At 40.4% G+C, this 17,500-nt stretch overlaps 1 protein-coding gene across 2 annotated transcripts in view; it reads right to left on the minus strand.

Annotated features, from left to right (window-relative positions):
* SMARCE1 (SWI/SNF related, matrix associated, actin dependent regulator of chromatin, subfamily e, member 1) overlaps positions 1-17,500 on the minus strand; it is a 90,201-nt gene that overhangs the window by 29,259 nt on the left and 43,442 nt on the right. For both annotated transcript variants that reach the window (XM_053698465.1, XM_053698456.1), the window contains exon 9: positions 10,993-11,094. In XM_053698465.1, the coding sequence (XP_053554440.1) occupies positions 10,993-11,094 (102 nt within the window). The remainder of the gene's footprint in view (positions 1-10,992; positions 11,095-17,500) is intronic.

Raw genomic sequence — 17,500 nt, forward strand, 5'->3', positions numbered from 1 at the left:
TCCATGGCGGAGCAACAGTTTTAAACACAGGCTTGATCCTAGCTAAAGCCTGACAAAAGGCCTGGACGTCTGGATTTTCTGACAGACGCCTGTGTAACAAGATGGACAGAGCTGAGATCTGTCCCTTTAATGAGCTAGCCGATAAACCCTTTTCTAAACCTTCTTGTAGAAAGGACAATATCCTAGGAATCCTAACCTTACTCCAGGAGTAACCTTTGGATTCGCACCAGTATAGGTATTTACGCCATATCTTATGGTAAATCCTTCTGGTAACAGGCTTCCTAGCCTGTATCAGGGTATCAATAACCGACTCAGAAAAACCACGTTTTGATAAAATCAAGCGTTCAATTTCCAAGCAGTCAGCTTCAGAGAAGTTAGATTTTGATGTTTGAATGGACCCTGTATCAGAAGGTCCTGTCTTAGAGGTAGAGACCAAGGCGGACAGGATGACATGTCCACTAGATCTGCATACCAAGTCCTGCGTGGCCATGCAGGCGCTATTAGAATCACTGATGCTCTCTCCTGTTTGATTTTGGCAATCAATCGAGGAAGCAGCGGGAAGGGTGGAAACACATAAGCCATCCCGAAGTTCCAAGGTGCTGTCAAGGCATCTATCAGAACCGCTCCCGGATCCCTGGATCTGGACCCGTAGCGAGGAAGTTTGGCGTTCTGGCGAGACGCCATGAGATCTATCTCTGGTTTGCCCCAACGTCGAAGTATTTGGGCAAAGACCTCCGGATGAAGTTCCCACTCCCCCGGATGAAAAGTCTGGCGACTCAAGAAATCCGCCTCCCAGTTCTCCACTCCCGGGATGTGGATTGCTGACAGGTGGCAAGAGTGAGACTCTGCCCAGCGAATTATCTTTGATACTTCCATCATTGCTAGGGAGCTTCTTGTCCCTCCTTGATGGTTGATGTAAGCTACAGTCGTGATGTTGTCCGACTGAAACCTGATGAACCCCCGAGTTTTTAACTGGGGCCAAGCCAGAAGGGCATGGAGAACTGCTCTTAATTCCAGAATGTTTATTGGCAGGAGACTTTCCTCCTGATTCCATTGTCCCTGAGCCTTCAGAGAATTCCAGACAGCGCCCCAACCTAGTAGGCTGGCGTCTGTTGTTACAATTGTCCAGTCCGGCCTGCTGAATGGCATCCCCCTGGACAGATGTGGCCGAGAAAGCCACCATAGAAGAGAGTTTCTGGTCTCTTGATCCAGATTCAGAGTAGGGGACAAGTCTGAGTAATCCCCATTCCACTGACTCAGCATGCACAATTGCAGCGGTCTGAGATGTAGACGTGCAAAGGGTACTATGTCCATTGCTGCTACCATTAAGCCGATCACCTCCATGCATTGAGCTACTGACGGGAGTTGAATGGAATGAAGGACACGGCATGCATTTAGAAGCTTTGTTAATCTGTCTTCTGTCAGATAAATCTTCATTTCTACAGAATCTATAAGAGTCCCCAAGAATGGAACTCTTGTGAGAGGAAAAAGAGAACTCTTCTTTTCGTTCACTTTCCATCCATGCGACCTTAGAAATGCCAGAACTAACTCTGTATGAGACTTGGCAGTTTGAAAGCTTGAAGCTTGTATCAGAATGTCGTCTAGGTACGGAGCTACCGAAATTCCTCGCGGTCTTAGTACCGCCAGAAGGGCACCCAGAACCTTTGTGAAGATTCTTGGAGCCGTAGCCAATCCGAATGGAAGAGCTACAAACTGGTAATGCCTGTCTAAGAAGGCAAACCTTAGATACCGGTAATGATCTTTGTGAATCGGTATGTGAAGGTAAGCATCCTTTAAATCCACTGTGGTCATGTACTGACCCTTTTGGATCATGGGTAAGATTGTCCGAATAGTTTCCATTTTGAACGATGGAACTCTTAGGAATTTGTTTAGGATCTTTAAATCCAAGATTGGCCTGAAAGTTCCCTCTTTTTTGGGAACCACAAACAGGTTTGAGTAAAACCCTTGTCCTTGTTCCGACCGCGGAACCGGATGGATCACTCCCATTAATAACAGATCTTGTACACAGCGTAGAAACGCTTCTTTCTTTATCTGGTTTGTTGACAACCTTGACAGATGAAATCTCCCTCTTGGGGGAGAGAATTTGAAGTCTAGAAGGTATCCCTGAGATATGATCTCTAGCGCCCAGGGATCCTGAACATCTCTTGCCCAGGCCTGGGCGAAGAGAGAGAGTCTGCCCCCCACTAGATCCGGTCCCGGATCGGGGGCCCTCGGTTCATGCTGTCTTTGGGGCAGCAGCAGGTTTCCTGGCCTGCTTGCCCTTGTTCCAGGACTGGTTAGGTTTCCAGCCTTGTCTGTAACGAGCAACAGCTCCTTCCTGTTTTGGTGCAGTGGAAGTTGATGCTGCTCCTGCTTTGAAATTCCGAAAGGGACGAAAATTAGACTGTCTAGCCTTAGCTTTGGCTTTGTCTTGAGGCAGGGCGTGGCCCTTACCTCCTGTAATGTCAGCGATAATTTCTTTCAAACCGGGCCCAAATAAAGTTTGCCCCTTGAAAGGTATATTAAGTAATTTGGACTTAGAAGTTACATCAGCTGACCAGGATTTTAGCCACAGCGCCCTACGTGCCTGAATGGCGAATCCTGAGTTCTTAGCCGTAAGTTTGGTTAAATGTACTACGGCCTCCGAAATGAATGAATTAGCTAGTTTAAGGACTCTAAGCCTGTCCGTAATGTCGTCCAGCGTAGCTGAACTAAGGTTCTCTTCCAGAGACTCAATCCAAAATGCTGCCGCAGCCGTAATCGGCGCGATGCATGCAAGGGGTTGCAATATAAAACCTTGTTGAACAAACATTTTCTTAAGGTAACCCTCTAATTTTTTATCCATTGGATCTGAAAAAGCACAGCTATCCTCCACCGGGATAGTGGTACGCTTAGCTAAAGTAGAAACTGCTCCCTCCACCTTAGGGACCGTTTGCCATAAGTCCCGTGTGGTGGCGTCTATTGGAAACATCTTTCTAAATATTGGAGGGGGTGAGAACGGCACACCGGGTCTATCCCACTCCTTAGTAACAATTTCAGTTAGTCTCTTAGGTATAGGAAAAACGTCAGTACTCGCCGGTACCGCAAAGTATTTATCCAACCTACACAATTTTTCTGGTATTGCAACAGTGTTACAATCATTAAGAGCCGCTAAAACCTCCCCTAGTAATACACGGAGGTTCTCCAATTTAAATTTAAAATTTGAAATATCTGAATCCAATCTGTTTGGATCAGAACCATCACCCACAGAATGAAGCTCTCCGTCCTCATGTTCTGCAAGCTGTGACGCAGTATCAGACATGGCCCTAGTATTATCAGCGCACTCTGTTCTCACCCCAGAGTGATCACGCTTGCCTCTTAGTTCTGGTAATTTAGCCAAAACTTCAGTCATAACAGTAGCCATATCTTGTAATGTTATCTGTAATGGCCGCCCAGATGTACTAGGCGCCATAATATCACGCACCTCCTGGGCGGGAGATGCAGGTACTGACACGTGAGGCGAGTTAGTCGGCATAACTCTCCCCTCGCTGTTTGGTGAAATTTGTTCAATTTGTACAGATTGGCTTTTATTTAAAGTAGCATCAATACAGTTAGTACATAAATTTCTATTGGGCTCCACCTTGGCATTGGAACAAATGACACAGATATCTTCCTCTGAATCAGACATGTTTAACACACTAGCAATAAACTTGCAACTTGGTTACAATCTTATTTAACAAAAACGTACTGTGCCTCAAAGAGCACTAAACGATTAAATGACAGTTGAAATAATGAACTGAAAGACAGTTATAGCATCAATCCTTAAAAACAACACAACTTTTAGCAAAGGTTTGTTCCCATTAGTAAAGTAACAATAATTAAATTTGAAACATAAAAATTACAGAGCAACGTTTTTAATCACAGTCAATATATAAGTCTCACAGCTCTGCTGAGAGAATCTACCTCCCTCCAAAGAAGTTTGAAGACCCCTGAGATCTGTTAGAGATGAACCGGATCATGCAGGAAATACAAGAGTAACTGACTGGAATTTTTTGATGCGTAGCAAAGAGCGCCAAAAACGGCCCCTCCCCCTCACACATAGCAGTGAGAGAGAAACGAAACTGTCACAATTAAAACAAGCAACTGCCAAGTGGAAAAATAATGCCCAAATATTTATTCACTCAGTACCTCAGAAAATGCAAACGATTCTACATTCCAGCAAAAACGTTTAACATAATAAATACCTATTAAAAGGTTTAATGTACTTTTAACAGAGTAATTCCGGTGAAATACCATCCCCAGAATACTGAAGTGTAGAGTATACATACATGTCATTATAACGGTATGGCAGGATTTTCTCATCAATTCCATTCAGAAAATAAAAACTGCTACATACCTCAATGCAGATTCATCTGCCCGCTGTCCCCTGATCTGAAGCTTTTACCTCCCTCAGATGGCCGAGAAACAGCAATATGATCTTAACTACTCCGGTTAAAATCATAGTAAAAACTCTGGTAGATTCTTCTTCAAACTCTGCCAGAGAGGCAATAACACGCTCCGGTGCTATTGTAAAATAACAAACTTTTGATTGAAGTTATAAAAACTAAGTATAATCACCATAGTCCTCTCACACATCCTATCTAGTTGCTGGGTGCAAGAGAATGACTGGGAGTGACGTAGAGGGGAGGAGCTATATGCAGCTCTGCTGGGTGAATCCTCTTGCATTTCCTGTTGGGGAGGAGTTATATCCCAGAAGTAATGATGACCCGTGGACTGATCACACATAACAGAAGAAATATATATATATACACATATATACATATATATATACACATATATACACATATATACATATATATATACACATATATATATATATATATATACACATATATACATATATATATACACATATATATATATACATATACACATATTTCTTCTGTTATGTGTGATCAGTCCACGGGTCATCATTACTTCTGGGATATTAGCTGCTCCCCTACAGGAAGTGCAAGAGGATTCACCCAGCAGAGTTGCTATATAGCTCCTCCCCTCTACGTCACCCCCAGTCATTCTCTTGCACCCAAAGACTAGATAGGATGTGTGAGAGGACTATGGTGATTATACTTAGTTTTTATAACTTCAATCAAAAGTTTGTTATTTTACAATAGCACCAGAGCGTGTTATTGCCTCTCTGGCAGAATTTGAAGAAGAATCTACCAGAGTTTTTACTATGATTTTAACCGGAGTAGTTAAGATCATATTGCTGTTTCTCGGCCATCTGAGGGAGGTAAAAGCTTCAGATCAGGGGACAGCGGGCAGATGAATCTGCATTGAGGTATGTAGCAGTTTTTATTTTCTGAATGGAATTGATGAGAAAATCCTGCCATACCGTTATAATGACATGTATGTATATTCTACACTTCAGTATTCTGGGGATGGTATTTCACCGGAATTACTCTGTTAAAAGTACATTAAACCTTTTAATAGGTATTTATTATGTTAAACGTTTTTGCTGGAATGTAGAATCGTTTGCATTTTCTGAGGTACTGAGTGAATAAATATTTGGGCATTATTTTTCCACTTGGCAGTTGCTTGTTTTAATTGTGACAGTTTCGTTTCTCTCTCACTGCTGTGTGTGAGGGGGAGGGGCCGTTTTTGGCGCTCTTTGCTACGCATCAAAAATTTCCAGTCAGTTACTCTTGTATTTCCTGCATGATCCGGTTCATCTCTAACAGAACTCAGGGGTCTTCAAACTTCTTTGGAGGGAGGTAGATTCTCTCAGCAGAGCTGTGAGACTTATATATTGACTGTGATTAAAAACGTTGCTCTGTAATTTTTATGTTTCAAATTTAATTATTGTTACTTTACTAATGGGAACAAACCTTTGCTAAAAGTTGTGTTGTTTTTAAGGATTGATGCTATAACTGTCTTTCAGTTCATTATTTCAACTGTCATTTAATCATTTAGTGCTTCTTTGAGGCACAGTACGTTTTTGTTAAATAAGATTGTAACCAAGTTGCAAGTTTATTGCTAGTGTGTTAAACATGTCTGATTCAGAGGAAGATATCTGTGTCATTTGTTCCAATGCCAAGGTGGAGCCCAATAGAAATTTATGTACTAACTGTATTGATGCTACTTTAAATAAAAGCCAATCTGTACAAATTGAACAAATTTCACCAAACAGCGAGGGGAGAGTTATGCCGACTAACTCGCCTCACGTGTCAGTACCTGCATCTCCCGCCCGGGAGGTGCGTGATATTATGGCGCCTAGTACATCTGGGCGGCCATTACAGATAACATTACAAGATATGGCTACTGTTATGACTGAAGTTTTGGCTAAATTACCAGAACTAAGAGGCAAGCGTGATCACTCTGGGGTGAGAACAGAGTGCGCTGATAATACTAGGGCCATGTCTGATACTGCGTCACAGCTTGCAGAGCATGAGGACGGAGAGCTTCATTCTGTGGGTGATGGTTCTGATCCAAACAGATTGGATTCAGATATTTCAAATTTTAAATTTAAATTGGAGAACCTCCGTGTATTACTAGGGGAGGTTTTAGCGACTCTTAATGATTGTAACACTGTTGCAATACCAGAGAAATTGTGTAGGTTGGATAAATACTTTGCGGTACCGGCGAGTACTGACGTTTTTCCTATACCTAAGAGACTAACTGAAATTGTTACTAAGGAGTGGGATAGACCCGGTGTGCCGTTCTCACCCCCTCCAATATTTAGAAAGATGTTTCCAATAGACGCCACCACACGGGACTTATGGCAAACGGTCCCTAAGGTGGAGGGAGCAGTTTCTACTTTAGCTAAGCGTACCACTATCCCGGTGGAGGATAGCTGTGCTTTTTCAGATCCAATGGATAAAAAATTAGAGGGTTACCTTAAGAAAATGTTTGTTCAACAAGGTTTTATATTGCAACCCCTTGCATGCATCGCGCCGATTACGGCTGCGGCAGCATTTTGGATTGAGTCTCTGGAAGAGAACCTTAGTTCAGCTACGCTGGACGACATTACGGACAGGCTTAGAGTCCTTAAACTAGCTAATTCATTCATTTCGGAGGCCGTAGTACATTTAACCAAACTTACGGCTAAGAACTCAGGATTCGCCATTCAGGCACGTAGGGCGCTGTGGCTAAAATCCTGGTCAGCTGATGTAACTTCTAAGTCCAAATTACTTAATATACCTTTCAAGGGGCAAACTTTATTTGGGCCCGGTTTGAAAGAAATTATCGCTGACATTACAGGAGGTAAGGGCCACGCCCTACCTCAAGACAAAGCCAAAGCTAAGGCTAGACAGTCTAATTTTCGTCCCTTTCGGAATTTCAAAGCAGGAGCAGCATCAACTTCCACTGCACCAAAACAGGAAGGAGCTGTTGCTCGTTACAGACAAGGCTGGAAACCTAACCAGTCCTGGAACAAGGGCAAGCAGGCCAGGAAACCTGCTGCTGCCCCAAAGACAGCATGAACCGAGGGCCCCCGATCCGGGACCGGATCTAGTGGGGGGCAGACTCTCTCTCTTCGCCCAGGCTTGGGCAAGAGATGTTCATGATCCCTGGGCGCTAGAGATCATATCTCAGGGATACCTTCTAGACTTCAAATTCTCTCCCCCAAGAGGGAGATTTCATCTGTCAAGGTTGTCAACAAACCAGATAAAGAAAGAAGCGTTTCTACGCTGTGTACAAGATCTGTTATTAATGGGAGTGATCCATTCGGTTCCGCGGTCGGAACAAGGACAAGGGTTTTACTCAAACCTGTTTGTGGTTCCCAAAAAAGAGGGAACTTTCAGGCCAATCTTGGATTTAAAGATCCTAAACAAATTCCTAAGAGTTCCATCGTTCAAAATGGAAACTATTCGGACAATCTTACCCATGATCCAAAAGGGTCAGTACATGACCACAGTGGATTTAAAGGATGCTTACCTTCACATACCGATTCACAAAGATCATTACCGGTATCTAAGGTTTGCCTTCTTAGACAGGCATTACCAGTTTGTAGCTCTTCCATTCGGATTGGCTACGGCTCCAAGAATCTTCACAAAGGTTCTGGGTGCCCTTCTGGCGGTACTAAGACCGCGAGGAATTTCGGTAGCTCCGTACCTAGACGACATTCTGATACAAGCTTCAAGCTTTCAAACTGCCAAGTCTCATACAGAGTTAGTTCTGGCATTTCTAAGGTCGCATGGATGGAAAGTGAACGAAAAGAAGAGTTCTCTTTTTCCTCTCACAAGAGTTCCATTCTTGGGGACTCTTATAGATTCTGTAGAAATGAAGATTTATCTGACAGAAGACAGATTAACAAAGCTTCTAAATGCATGCCGTGTCCTTCATTCCATTCAACTCCCGTCAGTAGCTCAATGCATGGAGGTGATCGGTTTAATGGTAGCAGCAATGGACATAGTACCCTTTGCACGTCTACATCTCAGACCGCTGCAATTGTGCATGCTGAGTCAGTGGAATGGGGATTACTCAGACTTGTCCCCTACTCTGAATCTGGATCAAGAGACCAGAAACTCTCTTCTATGGTGGCTTTCTCGGCCACATCTGTCCAGGGGGATGCCATTCAGCAGGCCGGACTGGACAATTGTAACAACAGACGCCAGCCTACTAGGTTGGGGCGCTGTCTGGAATTCTCTGAAGGCTCAGGGACAATGGAATCAGGAGGAAAGTCTCCTGCCAATAAACATTCTGGAATTAAGAGCAGTTCTCCATGCCCTTCTGGCTTGGCCCCAGTTAAAAACTCGGGGGTTCATCAGGTTTCAGTCGGACAACATCACGACTGTAGCTTACATCAACCATCAAGGAGGGACAAGAAGCTCCCTAGCAATGATGGAAGTATCAAAGATAATTCGCTGGGCAGAGTCTCACTCTTGCCACCTGTCAGCAATCCACATCCCGGGAGTGGAGAACTGGGAGGCGGATTTCTTGAGTCGCCAGACTTTTCATCCGGGGGAGTGGGAACTTCATCCGGAGGTCTTTGCCCAAATACTTCGACGTTGGGGCAAACCAGAGATAGATCTCATGGCGTCTCGCCAGAACGCCAAACTTCCTCGCTACGGGTCCAGATCCAGGGATCCGGGAGCGGTTCTGATAGATGCTTTGACAGCACCTTGGAACTTCGGGATGGCTTATGTGTTTCCACCCTTCCCACTGCTTCCTCGATTGATTGCCAGAATCAAACAGGAGAGAGCATCAGTGATTCTAATAGCGCCTGCATGGCCACGCAGGACTTGGTATGCAGATCTAGTGGACATGTCATCCTGTCCGCCTTGGTCTCTACCTCTAAGACAGGACCTTCTGATACAGGGTCCATTCAAACATCAAAATCTAACCTCTCTGAAGCTGACTGCTTGGAAATTGAACGCTTGATTTTATCAAAACGTGGTTTTTCTGAGTCGGTTATTGATACCCTGATACAGGCTAGGAAGCCTGTTACCAGAAGGATTTACCATAAGATATGGCGTAAATACCTATACTGGTGCGAATCCAAAGGTTACTCCTGGAGTAAGGTTAGGATTCCTAGGATATTGTCCTTTCTACAAGAAGGTTTAGAAAAGGGTTTATCGGCTAGCTCATTAAAGGGACAGATCTCAGCTCTGTCCATCTTGTTACACAGGCGTCTGTCAGAAAATCCAGACGTCCAGGCCTTTTGTCAGGCTTTAGCTAGGATCAAGCCTGTGTTTAAAACTGTTGCTCCGCCATGGAGTTTAAACTTAGTTCTTAACGTTTTACAGGGTGTTCCGTTTGAACCCCTTCATTCCATTGATATAAAATTGTTATCTTGGAAAGTTCTGTTTTTAATGGCTATTTCCTCGGCTCGAAGAGTCTCTGAGTTATCAGCCTTACATTGTGATTCTCCTTATCTGATTTTTCACTCAGACAAGGTAGTTCTGCGTACTAAACCTGGGTTCTTACCTAAGGTAGTCACTAACAGGAATATCAATCAAGGAGATTGTTGTTCCATCCTTGTGTCCAAATCCTTCTTCAAAGAAGGAACGTCTTCTACACAATCTGGATGTAGTTCGTGCCCTCAAGTTCTACTTGCAGGCAACTAAGGATTTTCGACAAACGTCTTCCCTGTTTGTCGTGTACTCTGGTCAGAGGAGAGGTCATAAGGCTTCGGCTACCTCTCTCTCCTTCTGGCTTCGTAGCATAATTCGTTTAGCCTATGAGACTGCTGGACAGCAGCCTCCTGAAAGAATTACAGCTCATTCTACTAGAGCTGTGGCTTCCACTTGGGCCTTTAAGAATGAGGCCTCTGTTGAACAGATTTGCAAGGCTGCAACTTGGTCTTCGCTTCATACTTTTTCCAAATTTTACAAATTTGACACTTTTGCTTCTTCGGAGGCTATTTTTGGGAGAAAGGTTCTTCAGGCAGTGGTTCCTTCTGTATAATGAGCCTGCCTATCCCTCCCGTCATCCGTGTACTTTTGCTTTGGTATTGGTATCCCAGAAGTAATGATGACCCGTGGACTGATCACACATAACAGAAGAAAACATAATTTATGCTTACCTGATAAATTCCTTTCTTCTGTTGTGTGATCAGTCCACGGCCCGCCCTGTTTTAAGGCAGTTAAATATCCTTTAAATTATACTCCAGTCACCACTACACCCTTGGCTTCTCCTTTCTCGTTGGTCCTTGGTCGAATGACTGGAGGTGACGTAGAGGGGAGGAGCTATATAGCAACTCTGCTGGGTGAATCCTCTTGCACTTCCTGTAGGGGAGCAGCTAATATCCCAGAAGTAATGATGACCCGTGGACTGATCACACAACAGAAGAAAGGAATTTATCAGGTAAGCATAAATTATGTTATATATATATATATATATATATATATATATATATATATACATACACATACATACACACACACATACACATACATACATACATACATACATACAAATATACACACACACCACAGTAAAAAACCATGGGTAAAAGTCTGGAAGCCATATCCATATGGCTGCCGGCATCTGTCAAGCCCTGAATTACAACATTACCCGTTTTAATTCATTGTTGAAGGATTCTGTGCTTTCCAAGAACTTTCTCTTTTTGTCCTGATGACGATCTTCTATCTGCAATAGCTCAGCTTCCAGCTTGCGCTATTAGGAAAAATAAAACGGTCAGAAAATTTCTCAAAATACAGTTTAGAAGGTGAGCGCAATGTTACTAACATACAACGGCACATTCTTCAAAACGATACTTGATAACATACTGTGCTGGAGGAAGCTGCAGGTTTATATTTTTATGGCAGTAAAAGGCAGACAGCTTTTTTATTAGTAAGACTAATGAAGAGTTTAGAATGAGTAATGAAATTAGTTTATTATTTTAATAATAAAGTATTCAGCAAATTGTATTACCAGTTTTAAAGTAGTAGCATCCAATATCAACTCATTAATAAATCAAACATACAGCTGTAATAAAATTTCAATGACAGACTTCTGTATATTTAAAAAATAATGAAGAGAAATTTACTGAGAAAAAGTTAGTAATTCGAGTTTAAAAGAATTTATGTCCCTGTTTTGTGCAACGCATTACATTTTAGTTCAAGTCACACCTGCACCACACCTGTTGATTTGGGCGAGGAGAGTTTCAGTGTAGCATGTTTAGTCATGCCAATTAAAGACGCTGCTTTTAGATACAAAACAATGCTCTTTCCCATTTCACACTGAGGCCTGGAATTACTTTTACAAATGAGTTTATGTCTACTAAAATGAAAACTGTGGGGGAACAAGGTTTATAAAACACACCATTATTCACTTACAAGGACCATCATTAGACTTACTATTTCAAAGATACCAGATATTAAACCAATGAATGTTATACTTGTAAAGCTAGGATTACCCAAGTGGCTGTGGGTAAAGCCAGACGTAAGATAATAAATCCCCTCAGACTGATCAAGTCACTGCATGAAAAAAAAAATAATAAACGAATAACTATTCTTTTTTAAAAAGAATTGCTGTTTGCAGGCATTTCTTTGCAGCAGTTTAAAAAATATGTTGTGCTTTTGAAAATGGAGGTGCGCCAATACCGGTATATATGTACGTACGTACATATACACACAGTGTGTATATATGTACGTACGTACATATACACACAGTGTGTATATATGTACGTACGTACATATACACACAGTGTGTATATATGTACGTACGTACATATACACACAGTGTGTATATATGTACGTACGTACATATACACACAGTATGTACGTACGTACATATACACACAGTATGTACGTACGTACGTACATATACACACAGTATGTACGTACGTACGTACATATACACACAGTATGTACGTACGTACGTACATATACACACAGTATGTACGTACGTACGTACATATACACACAGTATGTACGTACGTACGTACATATACACACAGTATGTACGTACGTACGTACATATACACACAGTATGTACGTACGTACGTACATATACACACAGTATGTACGTACGTACGTACATATACACACAGTATGTACGTACGTACGTACATATACACACAGTATGTACGTACGTACGTACATATACACACAGTATGTACGTACGTACGTACATATACACACAGTATGTACGTACGTACGTACATATACACACAGTATGTACGTACGTACGTACATATACACACAGTATGTACGTACGTACGTACATATACACACAGTATGTACGTACGTACGTACATATACACACAGTATGTACGTACGTACGTACATATACACACAGTATGTACGTACGTACATATACACACAGTATGTACGTACGTACGTACATATACACACAGTATGTACGTACGTACGTACATATACACACAGTATGTACGTACGTACGTACATATACACACAGTATGTACGTACGTACGTACATATACACACAGTATGTACGTACGTACGTACATATACACACAGTATGTACGTACGTACGTACATATACACACAGTATGTACGTACGTACGTACATATACACACAGTATGTACGTACGTACGTACATATACACACAGTATGTACGTACGTACGTACATATACACACAGTATGTACGTACGTACGTACATATACACACAGTATGTACGTACGTACGTACATATACACACAGTATGTACGTACGTACGTACATATACACACAGTATGTACGTACGTACGTACATATACACACAGTATGTACGTACGTACGTACATATACACACAGTACGTACGTACGTACATATACACACAGTATGTATGTACGTACGTACATATACACACAGTATGTATGTACGTACGTACATATACACACAGTATGTATGTACGTACGTACATATACACACAGTATGTACGTACGTACATATACACACAGTATGTACGTACGTACATATACACACAGTATGTATGTATGTACGTACGTACGTGTATATATATATATGTATATATATATATGTGTATATATATATATATGTATATATATATATATGTATATATATATATATGTATATATATATATGTGTATATATATATATGTATATATATATATGTATATATGTATATATATATATATATGTATATATATATATGTATATATATATATGTATATATATATATGTATATATATATATATATATATATATATATATATATATATATATATATATGTATATATATATATGTATATATATGTATATATATATATATATATATATATATATATATATATATATATATGTATATATATATATATATATATATATATATATATATGTATATATATATATATATATATATATATATATATATATATGTATATATATATATATATGTATATATATATATATATGTATATATATATATATATGTATATATATATATATATATATATATATATGTATATATATATATATATGTATATATATATATATATATATATGTATATATATATATATATGTATATATATATATATATATATATATGTATATATATATATATATGTATATATATATATATATATATATATGTATATATATATATATATGTATATATATATATATATGTATATATATATATATATGTATATATATATATATATATATATATATATATATATATATATATATATATATATATATATATATATATATATATATATATATATATATATATATATATATATATATATATATATATATATATTAATCCCAAATACACACACGGCCTAGTGTGTCTAGTATCCAGAAAAAGCAGGCAACACAGGATGTTCAAACAGCAAGCCTTTTATTAATACATTTAATAAAAGGCTTGCTGTTTGAACATCCTGTGTTGCCTGCTTTTTCCGGATACTAGACACACTAGGCTGTGTGTGTATTTGGGATAACAACCTCTATGCAATACTTTCTTTTGCAGTGCACCGGGTAGCAGATACATTGGTGTGTGCCACTTCATCCTCACTTGTGTGTATGTGTATGTGTTATTTTCATGTCCAACAAAAGTGTTTATTTCCTGTGAACGTTTTCGGGGAGTGACCCCGTCCTCAGACAATTCCAAATAATACAATCGGGGATTTTCGGGGATTGTATTATTTGGAATTGTCTGAGGACGGGGTCACTCCCCGAAAACGTTCACAGGAAATAAACACTTTTGTTGGACATGAAAATAACGGTGAGTGCTCTCTTTTGCCCTTTATATGAAAATTGAGTGGGATGCACCCCGGAGGCAGTCTCCAGACATCCAAACTCAGGAAGCAACACAATATACCGATCTACCAATCCAGAACAGGCAAAATCCAAGGTGGACAATCAAAGGCGAAACTCACAAAGTAAAAGCGAAGTAAACTGTTAATTTAGAACATCAAGTTTTCACAAATATCAGTATCCATCAAGGTTGTCACACGTAAGATCAGGTCAAACATGTTTCGTTATAATTGATAGATACAAAGAAAGAGTAGACACTGGTCTATGGAGCAAAAGGACAGTATTAACCTACTGACAGATTCACACTTCCCAAAAGGTGTGAAAAAGAACTAAAACAAGACAACAGGGTGTCAGTGGGACCTGAGGCTAGCTGTCCTAAACACAAGATTATTATAAAAATAGTAAAAAGTATATATTAAAAAATTAATATTGAAAAGTTTAAAAAATATATTATTTAAAAATTGTGGGATGCAAAAACATAAGGATACGATTATATACAAACATACAGGGCTAATGGGGTAGATAAACTATAAAAAATCGGTTTAAATATAAATACATAGATTATTTAATAATAGCAACAATATAGACATAAGCAATACACCGGTGTATAAAAACAAAATACAATGTAAAAGTTATGCAATCAAAATATAAATAAGGACTTAGAGAGTTTATTAAAACATCCAATGTACGATGTGTAAGGAATTGCAACAATAGACACAAGTCCAGTTTCCTCCTAATAACTAAGAATGTCTATTATCACAAGTTTGAAATGTGACTGATAAGTAGGCGGTATATCCGTTAAATCAAAATGTTCAACTTAAGAATTAGAAGGCCAATGTTTTCCTGAAACAGCAGTCAATACAGGGTTAAACTTTGCCGTGTATGTTCGGCTGTTACTTCTGCAATTGCTAAGATACTTTGCTGTATGCGAACCGTGGATCTATAAGTACAGTGTGTGGTAGCAGTTATATAACTTGTACTCACTTAGAGTTGACAGAGTCCTCGCTTTGTTTTCAAATCACCTGTTAGCAGGGAAATGTGTAGTAATGGTCCAATAGGGACCTTTGCAGTGCACGCACTAATTAAAAAAAGCTGGAAGTCCTTGAAGGTATAAGCTCCTACCGGCTCAGTGTGTGCTATCGAAGCACGTAGAAAGAGTCGGTTCTGGGAGTAGTTTCTGTTGCTGCAGGAGCACTCAGTAGGAACAGATGTTTTCTTTCTAATGACACGGTAATGACACGGTAAGTCCACGGATCATCTAATTACTAGTGGGAATCAATACCCAAGCTAGAGGACACAGATAAGGGAGGGACAAGACAGGGAGCCTAAACAGAAGGCACCACTGCTTGAAGAACCTTTCTCCCAAAAGAAGCCTCAGTCGAGGCAAAAGTATCAAATTTATAGAATTTTGAAAAAGTGTGTAGAGAGGACCAAGTTGCAGTCTTGCAAATCTGTTCCACAGAAGCTTCATTTTTGAATGCCCAGGAAGAGGAAACAGCCCTCGTAGAATGAGCCGTGACTCTCTCAGGAGGCTGCTGTCCAGCAGTTTCATAGGCCAAGCAAATTATACTCTTCAGCCACAAAGAGAGAGAAGTAGCCGTAGCTTTTGGACCCTTAGGTTTCCCAGAGAAAACAACAAACCGAGCTGAAGACTGCCAAATCACCTGTAAATAGTATTTCAACGCAACGCACCACATCTAGGTTGTGCAGCAGACGCTCTTTATGGGAAGAAGGGTTAGGAAATAAAGAAGGAACAATAATTTCTTGATTAATGTTCCTATCCGAAACAACCTTAGGAAGGAAACCCAACTTAGTACGCAGAACTACCTTATCAGAATGAAAAATAAGATAAGGGGATTCACACTGCAACGCCGAGAGTTCTGAGAGACTACCGGGCAGAAAAAATTGCAACAAGAAACAAAACTTTCTAAGATAATAGCTTAATATCTAAGGAATGCATAGGTTCAAACGGAGCCTGTTGAAGAACTTTAAGAACAAGGTTAAGACTCCAGGGAGGAGTAACAGGTTTGAACACAGTCCTGAGTCTGACTAAGGCCTGACAAAAAGATTGCAAGTCTGGTACATCCGCCAGACGTTTATGTAACAAAATAGACAAGGCAGATATTTGACCTTTCAAAGAACTTGCCGATAAACCCTTCTACCAAACCTGGTAACAGGCTTACGAGCCTGAATCATGGTCTCAATGACAGAATCTGAAAATCCACGCTTAGATAAAATTAAGCATTCAATCTACAAGCAGTCAGCTTCAGAGAAACTAGATTTGGGTAAAGGAAGGGCCCTTGAAGTAGAAGGTCCTTGCTCAGTGGAAGTCTCCAAGGAGGGAGATGACATCTCCACTAGGTCTGCATACCAGATCCTGCAAGCCCACGCCGGTGCATTGAGGATCACCGACGCCCTCTCCTGTTTGATTCAAGCAAGGACCCGAGGAAGGAGAGCGAACAGAGGAAATAGGTATGCGAGACTGAAATTCCAAGGGACCGCAAGAGCATCTATCAATACAGCCCGAGGATCCCTCGACCCGTACCTCGGGAGCTACGTATTCTGACGAGATGCCATGAGATCTAGTTCCGGCTGTCCCCATTTGAGAATCAAGCTGGAAAACACTTCCGGATGGAGTTTCCACTCCCCCGGGTGAAAGGTCTGTCTGCTCAGAAAATCTGCTTCCCAATTGTCCACTCCTGGAATGTGGATCACAGATAGACAGCAGTTGTGGGTCTCCGCCCACTGAAAATTCTTGGCTACCTCTGTCATGGCCAAGGAACTCCGAGTTCCTCCCTGATGGTTGATGTAAGCCACTGAAGTTATATTGTCCGATTGGAACCCCTG

This window comes from Bombina bombina, chromosome 1 (assembly GCF_027579735.1).
Source record: "Bombina bombina isolate aBomBom1 chromosome 1, aBomBom1.pri, whole genome shotgun sequence".
NCBI classification, from domain to species: Eukaryota; Metazoa; Chordata; class Amphibia; order Anura; family Bombinatoridae; genus Bombina; species Bombina bombina.